Here is a 10,299-nt window from a genome sequence, read left to right as displayed (position 1 = left end):
GTCTTCTCTCACTACTCTAAAGGGCCCCCTTGGCAGTAGGAAACACATAGACTATTAAGGAGATTGATTTTGGAATTTAGATTCACTGTTATCAATTGTGCTTAGCCGTACATGTTCATATCCTTGAAGATGTCTCATGGAAGTGTTGCAGCCTAGAAGATACGGTGAGCAGGATTTCTAAGGAGAGCAGTCAGGCCTGCTATGCTAGCACTTAATGCACAATATTATCTTGTGTATTATATTTATAGTATAATACATGAGTACTTGTTTTCTAGTTTTTTGTGGTCTCTCTAGTTAGAATGAGGGAGCTCTGGTGGCCTAGTGGTAAGAAACTGTGCTACACTCTTAAAGATACATGGTTCATTGCGAGAACATGGAAACAGCCCAAACTGTCCAAACACAAACAAATGGATTGAGAAATTATGGTACATTCACACAATGGAATACTATGCAGCACACAAGAGCAATAACTTTGTAAATTATTACCTAACTTGGGAAGGACTGGACAGCATTAGGTTGAGTGAACTTAGTCCAATAAGGATAAATATTGTATAAAACCGTTATTGTAGAATGAGTATAAGGATCCAGGAAGGTGGGAGAGGCTGGAAGCAGAGGGATGTGGATGTGCAGGGGGAAGAGGGGCATTAATCATTGGGTTATACAATTTGATGGGTTGGGAGCGAGGGAAATTGAAAGTATTTGTTCAAATTTGTATTTTAATTTTGTAAATAAACTAGTAGTGGGGGGGGGGAAGACACATGGTTCAAATCCACCATCCGCTCTGTGGGGAAAAAGATGGGCAATCTCCTCTTGTGTGACTGACTGCTTCTGACAATCTGCTGGAGGCTCAGCTATGGGTCTGTTCCAATTCAAAGGTACACAACAACAACATCAGCCATGTATTAGATACAGATGCAAAGATCACTTTTTCTGTTTATGTCACTCACAATTTTATAGTTAGAAAGTCTGTGCTTACTTTATTTTCCATCCCTTTTCACTCCTTAAAAGTCTTTCTTTGAATAGACTTTTTGGCAACACTATCTCCCAGCTTTGAATCCGTTTTGTTCTTTCCTATCTTCAATCAAACATAAGCTTTCATCACTGTTCCTTTAATTAATATGAAAATATTGAAACATCTAGACAACAAAGATTTTCAATATTACTTTGGAAAATCTGGAGATGAAAAACCTTCTCCATGGCCTGTTAATATATTCATTTGTAGAAAAAAGAAATTAACAGACACTGAACTTTTTAACATATCTTTTCACTTTTGTTTTCCTAATTAGTTGTAGCAACGTTTAACAGATTGATGTCTTCTGTTTCCCTCTCTTTAATCGTACTGGCATAGTCACAGAATCATTCAAAGCCGGAGTCACAGATAAACATCTAATACAATATTTGTGTGGAGACACAAGTGAAAGACAACAATAAATGAAAAGCTATCATTTCATTTTATTTTATAGGTTCTCAATTGGCCCAAACCATCAGATCTAGCCTGACTTTCCCAATTAGATCTTCTGTCTGGATTAAATTAATAAGAGAATTTCTATTCTTTCTCCTCGATCCAGGCTATATGATAGCAACACAATTCATGAAGTAAAATAATACTTTTTTTAAATGAGATAATTTATAAAAGAGAATAAACGGTCAAACTGTCCAATATGAGAGTAACCCCACCAAAGAATGATTCAAAATTTCGACTTTAAAGAGATGTAGGACCAGGAACTATTTCCATCTTGCCCTCCATGAACCAAGCATATGCTAGTATCATACTGCAATTATGACCTGTTGCATGGTTTCTACCTCCACAAGATTTGACAGCACTTTGCCCCATTTTCAGTCAGCTTTTCTCAACTCACACTTTAGTTTACTTTATGAGTCTTGATTATTCCTCTGGAAATTATTCATAAAATGAACTAGGATAGCCTGCAAATATCTCTAGTTTCTCTCAGGAGGTCCAGCTTAAAGAGAAAGTTTCAGGAGGGTCAGTTTAAAAAGAGTGATTCAGAGCCCCAGTTCTTAAACACACATAATATCCTCTGCATTGCCAAGGAGCTCAATAATCGACCCAGCAGAATAACATGAGGGCAGAGATAGGACTCTGAGGTATTTCCAGCTTAATGGTCCTCCACAAGACAATCACTGTGGGGGAAATCTGACAAGTACAGATCATCTGGACATGTCCATGGAGAAGTAAGAGAAAGTTTTTACCCTTCTGTCCAACTTCGGGTGGTGGGAGCAGTAACCTGAAGCAGCTACCCCCCCCAACCAACAATCTGAGGTCAAATCCAGCTACTCCTCTCAGCACAGGCTACTCCTTCCTATATGCATCCACCACGATAAACTGGTTACATCTGAATACAGGCACTCCTAAGTTATGAACATAAGACCTCGGGGTTTACGTATAACCCACAGTTACTACCAATATCCATAAATCTTAAAAACTTGAGTTGCATACCAATGGTTCATAATAATAAACAGGTGCTACTTTGCTACATGCATCAGAACATTTATCAAAATTAAGCAAATTTTAGATCTTTCACAGGATTGCAATGAGTCGTAGTTGACTTGATGAACCTAACAACAATATTATTATGTTAGAGATATTTTAGTGTTTCTGAAATTTTTTCAACTATTTTATGCATTGTATACTATACACCCAGGACTAGATTAAAGCTTTTATTGTTTAAAAATGTGCTTTTGTTGTTTAAAAATATTTCTTTCTAATCTCCTCTCTTAAAAATTCTTTAGGGATTTCATCACAATTAAGCTGCTGAACAGTATCTCCTTCCACACATAATGAAGATACTGAACTGAGCCTTCCTTGAATTTTACACTAAGGATTTTTTTTTTATTTAAAGCAATGAAAGTAAATTTTCTATCATGTATTTTGTGATTATTGCAGTTAAGAATATGCATAAGACAGTTTCAACATTGGGAGAAACTCATTGTATATTGTATTTCTTCTGTTATGAAATCATATATGTCAATCAAGTTCATTTTCCTGAATCTGTAAACTTAGATCGAGTGGGAGAATGGGACTGCTGCACTTCTCTGTAAAGGTTTGTAGTTAAGTTATCAGGATAAGCATGCCTTTTTTTTTTATGCTTTCATGCATTCGTCATTAAGCACTTTTTAAGCAGGAAAATTTACACACATGTTCACACTTCGTTTCAAGCAAGATTCCAGTGTGTCAACAGGGTGTAGTATGTGGTACACACTCAATGTTCTATCATTTCTAAAATTTCTATCATTTACTTGGTGTGTTTTATTAATGCTACCGTGATGCTGAACAGGGCTGGTATAAGTGTCATTAGTAGACTAGTTTCCTCCCATTGTTGCTCTCGTTTATCCTTTCATCCTGTCAGCTTGGATCAATGTGTCTTTACATTAGACAACGGGTGCCCCTATTTTGTTGATGACATAAGCACATGCTTTCCTGGCTGACTGAATAATCTGTCCTTGTATATACCATTTTCTCAGATAAACATTTGACTAACTGATTTTTAATATTATGCATATTCAAGTGGTCCAGCTTGCATATAAATTGACTCACAGGCAGCTTCAAGAACAAACCTTGTTAATAATCCAGGCCTACCTGTATATCTTGAAAGCAGGAGTGGCATCCACTTCCTAAACAACATGTGTCTGGAAACTCTATGAACTTTGATAAATGTCAATAGTTGTAGAGGGGCTTCAAGCCTTTTGTTCATAAGGTTGCTATGAGTCATGCTCAACTCGAAGGCAATCAATAACAACAACGCCTGTATATCATTTGAAGTTCATGAGGCGAAAGTGACAAAAAAGAAAAATGATGCTAAAGGATGACTTTTTACAGCATCAATACTATATTTATTTCTCTATTTAAGAGAAGATCTGGGAGACAGGACATAACTGGGCAATATAAACATGATACACATCCCAATTACTTACATTATAATGCTATTAAATATCTATTAATGATTCTTTTTTAAAATCTCATAATCATCACTGACTGTTCATTTAGTTGTAACAGGCAACTAAGAATGTGTCTTTATCGATGAAAGACAACAGGTAACTCATAGTAGGGATTCTTCAGCAAGCCGTTTTCAGATAAATCAGTAAATTTCCTGGTGATGTATTAAAGTGCAATCAAGGTGCTCCTTAAAACCAAGGATGGTGAAACTTCATCTCACATACTTTGGAGAAAGCATGCTGTCAGGAGGAGCCAATGCTTGGAAAAAAGACATCATGCTGGGAAAGTTGGAGGGTCAGAGAAAGACCCTCAACAAGATGGCTTGACACAGTGACTAAAATAATGAGCTTGAACATGTCAGAGATCCTGAGGATAGCACGAGACAGGACAAGGTTCAAATCTATGGTCCATGATGTCGCTATGAGGGATAGTCAATTTGATGGCAACTGACAATGACATTTTGTTAAGTTTAAAGAGAGAATGAAAGACAGCACTCAGAATGCATGTGGAATTCTTAGACCAGAAAAGAAAGGATTAGCAACTTCTCTGTCGTCGTTCTTTGTCATAGAGTCTACTACAATTCATAGTATCCTTATGAACAATAGCTCTGAACCCTGCCCTATCCTGAGCCAAGCTCACTGTCTCTGATACATCTACCCTCATTACCCCAGTTATTGTGTCAATCTATCTCATCCAGGGTCGTTGTCTTCTGCATTGTACCTCGGCTCTTTCAAGCATGATATTCTTCTCCAAAGACTGGTCTCTCCAGGTTTCATGCCCAAAATATGTGGAGTCTCAAAACCCTTGCCTCTAAGAAATAACTTGATTTCACCCTTTCCAGGACAAATCTATTTATTCTCTTTGCAGTGCATGGAATACTGAATACTCTTCTCCAGCACCATATCTCAAAGGCATCAATTCTTCTGTGATCCTTAGTCATTGTCTCTAATGCATAGCAAGTAATTGCAAGGACTATGGCTTGAATCAGGCACATTTTAGTCTCTAGACTGACATCTTTGCTCTTCACACTCTGGAGAAGTCCCTAACAACAGATTTTCCTAATGCAATTCATCTTTTGCTGGTGGCAAAGAGTACTGATTGTGGAACTGAGCAAGCTGAAATTGTTAACTATCTCAATCTCTTTTCCATCTATCATGATGCTGCAAATTAGCCCAGTGGTAAGAATCTTTGCTTTCTTGATGTTGAGCTTCAAGTCATACTGTAAATTACAGCTCTTGACCCTCTGCAGAAAAATCTTCAGGCCTACCTCAGTTTCAGCAAGTAAGGTTGTTGAAGAGTGTTTTTCCAATCCTGATGCCACACTCCTCACATAAAGTCCAACCTCCTGAATGATCTGTTCTGCATACAGATTGAAAAGGTATGGAGACAGGACACAATCTTGACACATTCATTTTCTGATTTTGAAACATGCAGTGTTTCTTTGTTCTGCTCTGATGACTCCCTCCTGGTCCAAGTGCAAGTTTCTCATGAGCACAATCAGGTGTTCTGGGAGCCCATTCTTCTCAAGGTTAGTGTTGTGATCCACACAGTCAAATGCCTTTGCATAGTCAATGAAACACAGATAGACATTCCTCTGGTACTCTCTGCTTTTAGCCAAGATCCATCTGACATTGGCAATGATGTTTCTAGTGCCATGACTTCTGGCAAGTTGAAGAATCTTGATTTTTTTTTTTTTACTCCTGTTGCTGGTGTATACTGAGCATATATTCACATTTATGTGTATTGTTCTATACCATTGAGTAGGAATCAACTCAGGGCTGACTCTCATCAGGTTTTCAGAGGCTGTAAATCACCCAAGAGGAGATTACTCATCTTTCTCCCAGGTGGTGGACTTGAACTGTGAGACTTTGTATTGGCAACACAACTCCTTATGATTAAGCAACAGAGGTGTGTGTGTGTGTGTGTGTGTGTGTGTGTGTGTGTGTGTGTGTGTGTAGGGGGTCTTCAATTGTGCAGGAGTTGGAAGATAGCAATAGGAAAGGAAACAAAGACAGACAAAGACAATGATTGACCATACAAGTGAGGAAGTGAAAGAATGCATATTAACACTGAGCTGAGTTCTGCATATTGAAATTTTTTCTTAACGTGGATATTTTTTAAAATATAGGGCTGCAACTGTGAGCAAGATTCACACAGGAAAATTGATTTTATGTCATACTCACTATATGTCGAGCTGCAAACACCCCATCAACAATGGCACAACAGAACGCTGCCACCACACCAAAGCTGATAAACACGATCGCGGCTACCAGCTAAAAGAAGAAGACGGGAGAAGGTGTGAGGATCTCAGAAATGAGCGAGAAGTGTTCACAAAGCAAACCAACTCAAAGTCCTAACTCGATGTTCAAATTGATTTTTCCTCATTTCACTTTCCAAACACTCTCTTTGTGCTGAGTGTCCTACAGCCACGAGCAGACCCTGTCCTAGGCCAGATTTGCCTCCAACTAAGCATATTTGTGTTGTTTTTATTTGACAAGATGTCTATCAATATACTCAAGATGTAAAAATGAATAATAAAAAATATATTACAAATCCCCTTTCATCTCTTTTGGTAGACTCTAGCAGATGTAATCTTGACCACAGTTTGTTGTATACAATTACAGTTTTTGTATGCATATGCACCTCACACTTGATGTGCTTGTGTACAAGTATTGTTTCCAGAAAAATAAATACTTATTTTATATATTGTCATAGATTCTAGTTTCTTACTCAATGATCTGTCTAGGAGAACTTTCCATTTCACACACACATTTCAGGAACCAATACCTTACCAATACGTATTTATCATATATTGTGTACATAGTGCACTCATGTAAACAATACACACACACTTTAGGTGCACAGCACTCACAGGCTCTAGTGCAAAAGGGAACATAGTTTTCAAAAACCACAGAATATACATTATTTACTTAAAGATAGAATACCTTGTTTACACTTTCATATTACTACAAACATCACTACGAAGACCATAAACAGGTTCTACATAAAAAACACTTGGGCTTATGTATATATGAGCAGCCTTGGTGACTCAATTGTTAAATGCTTAGTAGCTATACAAAAGGACAGTGCTTAGAACCCTCTCACCTCTTGGTGGGAGGAAAAAAAGTAGCAATATGTTCCCATAACTGTTGTAGCCTAAGAAAGTCTATGGGTATGTTATGAGTCAGGGTCAACTTGACAACAACAATAATAATTTCTGCAGGACAGATTCCTAGAACACACATGGGACTAATATTTTCATATGGGCATATTTAGGTCTTTATATTTTAAAATTATGAGAGAGAATGGCTCATTGCCCTATAGAAAGACTGTGTCAACTTTTATTCCTATTAATAGTACTATGTCAATTTCTTCATATCACAAAGATCACTTGTTATTATTAACATTATCATTGTTATTTAACTTAAATTTCTTTGTTATTGTTTTCTTCTTCATTATAAATTTCTCAGTATTATTTTCTTATTCACTTGTTTATTGACCATTTTAGTCCTTTTTATTAAATGTCAATAGTATTGTTAGCTTGATTAACAAATGTCAAAATAAGATTAATAACTCATGCATATTCTTCACTGAGATTTCCTAAGTAATAGCATCTTTAAAAAACGCCCCTTTCCTTATCTATAACTCCTTTCTCCACAATACATTTATTTCTTCAATCCTAGAACACACATGACATTCTAGGTGGCACAGAGTTTTCAGCCACTAACCAAAAATGTAGAAAATTTTAGTTCATTCAGAGACACTCAGAAGACCGTTTTGGTCATCTACTTTTGAAAAATCAGCTACAGCAACTGGTAAAATATACCACTAATTTTTAACTTACTACTCATACTTCAGGGAGCTCTGGTGGCCTGTGGCAGCTCTGACAACCTGTGGCAAGAAGCTGAGCTACAATCCCGAAGGCACATGTCTTGAATCCACCAGCTGCTCTACAGGAGAAAGATGGGCAATATTCTGTACAATTAATGAACTGCCTTTGAAAACTTGCCAGATGGCCAGCTATGAGTTGGTTCCTACTCAACAGTACAGAACAACTCAGACCTTATGAAAAACCTACCTACACCCACAGTACAGCATGTGTGCAGTCCTTCTTGTCTTTAGTCTCGGAGAATATCAACTTAATGTGCTGTTTTTCCTAAGGACCTTAAACTACTTCTTCCCCCAGCTTCTTCACTGTGGTTATTTATATGTAATATGTGCTCCTTATTGTTGTGGACTATTGAGTTGGACCATCCAGTGGGTTTTCAGAGATAGTAAATTGTACAAGAGAAGATTATCCATCTTTCTCTTGTGGAGCAGCTACTAGATTTGAACTGTGAGCCTTTGGGTTGGTAGCACAACTTATTACCAATATGCTAGCAGTATTTATAATTTTGGAAAGTTCACTAGTTACTGTATTACAGATTGCTTTCCCTTTCCAGATCCTTGTTCATTCAAGTTCTTTTTTTTAACATGGATCTAAAAGTCATAATTAGACCATAAAAACAGACTACTTAGGAAAGCAGCTATCCTCCCATCCTTTCTCCCCCAGTCCCTCTGCTTCCACCTTTACCCCTTGTAGAGAACCAAATGCAGTAACTTCTGATTCAATTCTCTTGGGTTTTGCCTTTTCTTTCACTTTGCTTTTTCCACATCACAGCATATCCCAGAAATCATTATTTCCTATTCATTATCTTTGTCAGTTCTTTTTTTACAGTTACATGATACTTCATGTGTAATACAGTTTAAACAATGCTTTAAACAAGGCACATAACTTTGTGCATGTATGGGGTTTTATTATTGTTAGATGTGTTGTTGGGTTCCTCCCTGCCAAAAATTGAGTCAGCTTTATTTAAAACACTCAAAAAAACAAAGCCATCTTGAATAGTTGAATATATAGTTTATGTAGATGTGTATTTTTAGAATAGATACCTAAAACCAGGATGTCTGGGTCAAAAGTTTAATATAAAAGCAATTGTGTTAAAAATAGCAAAGTATCCTTTGAAAGGATTACATTAGCCTGCTTCCCACCAGCAACGTTTGAGAGTTCCTGTTTTCTCACAGCCATGTCTACAACAGACTTGTCGGCCTTTTTACTTTTCATAAATCTGATGTTAAGAAATGGAAAATCTCCTCCCATTTGACTAACTTCTTCTGAAAACCCCCAGAAGGTCAGCTATGTGTCCTTACTGACCTGAAAGCTGTTGTTATTATGTGCTGTTGAGTCTAGTATAACTCACAGCAACCCTATGAACAAAAGATCTGAACCCAGTCCTGGTTTGCACCATCCTCACACTTGCACACACAAGATTAACTGTATCTGATCTCCTTTACAGTCAGCTTGGGTGGGAAGCCTCTTGTGTTGGCAAACAGGATCTGGTGGGTGGACCTTTGTATTTAAAAGTCAGTTGAGGCCCCTCAGGTGTAGTATTGATTGTTTTAGGACAAAACATTGTTCAAAGTGGTGTCTGTCAGTTTGTTGTACTGAGATTACTTGGGGTTGCTGTGACACTGAAAACTTTGCCCCTGGTGTGTCAAATTCCAAAAGGGTTTCCCATCATGGATGGGGTTTGGTGGATCTCCCTAATTAAGACAGACTAGGAAGCAGGATGGGCTATCTACTTCCTAAATAAAAGGCTTTTGAAAACCTTATGAACACTAACCAAAGAGAACTCGAGGGTGCACAACAATTAAGAATGAGGTTGATCCCAGTTTGTCTCTGATGAACTTTATGGTTTTGGGCTTTAGTCCCAGGTCTCTGATCCGTCTTGATCTGGTTTTTGTGAGATGTGGTATGGTGTGAGATGTAGATCCTGTTTCAGCTTTCTGCAGGTGGAAGTCCAGTTTTGGCAGCACCATTTGTTGAAAAGGTTGTCATTTCCCCTTTTGATAACTGATTTCCTTGTTGAATATCAGTTGACTATAGATAGTTGGGTCTATTTCGGGGTTCTCAATTCTGTGCCATTGGTCTCTGTTCCTGTCACTGTACCAGTACCATGCTGTTTTGATTACTACTACTGTATAACAGGTTTTGAGGTCAAAGAGTGCTGTGCCTCTCCATTTTTGTTTCTCAAAAGTATTTTGCTTATTTGGGGTCTCTTGCCTCTCCACATAAATTTTGACAATTTCCCTTTTGATCTCCTCAAAAATGAATTTGGTCTCTGGATTGAGATTGATTGATTTTGGTCAGATTGTCATTTTCACAATATTGAGTCTTCTTATCCGTGCACAGGGCACAATTTTCCATTTCTTTAGGTCTTTTATTGTGTCTCACAGAAATGTTCTGTAGTTTTCTTTGTATAGGTCTTTTGTGTCTCTAGTTAGGTTCACTCCCAAGTATCTCA

The 10,299-nt window shown here is 37.6% G+C and overlaps 1 protein-coding gene across 1 annotated transcript in view; it reads right to left on the bottom strand.

The window, feature by feature from the left end:
* The window catches only part of TMEM255B (transmembrane protein 255B), a 127,593-nt gene that overhangs the window by 58,143 nt on the left and 59,151 nt on the right, over positions 1-10,299 (bottom strand). Inside the window, exon 4 of the mRNA XM_006883961.1 lies at positions 6,139-6,228. Within this exon, the coding sequence (XP_006884023.1) occupies positions 6,139-6,228 (90 nt within the window). The remainder of the gene's footprint in view (positions 1-6,138; positions 6,229-10,299) is intronic.

Source organism: Elephantulus edwardii, unplaced genomic scaffold (assembly GCF_000299155.1).
Source record: "Elephantulus edwardii isolate Elephantulus edwardi_28Jun2011 unplaced genomic scaffold, EleEdw1.0 scaffold00030, whole genome shotgun sequence".
NCBI lineage: Eukaryota > Metazoa > Chordata > Mammalia > Macroscelidea > Macroscelididae > Elephantulus > Elephantulus edwardii.
Note: the sequence above shows the minus strand (reverse complement) of the source record. Positions and strands in the feature narration are given on the sequence as shown.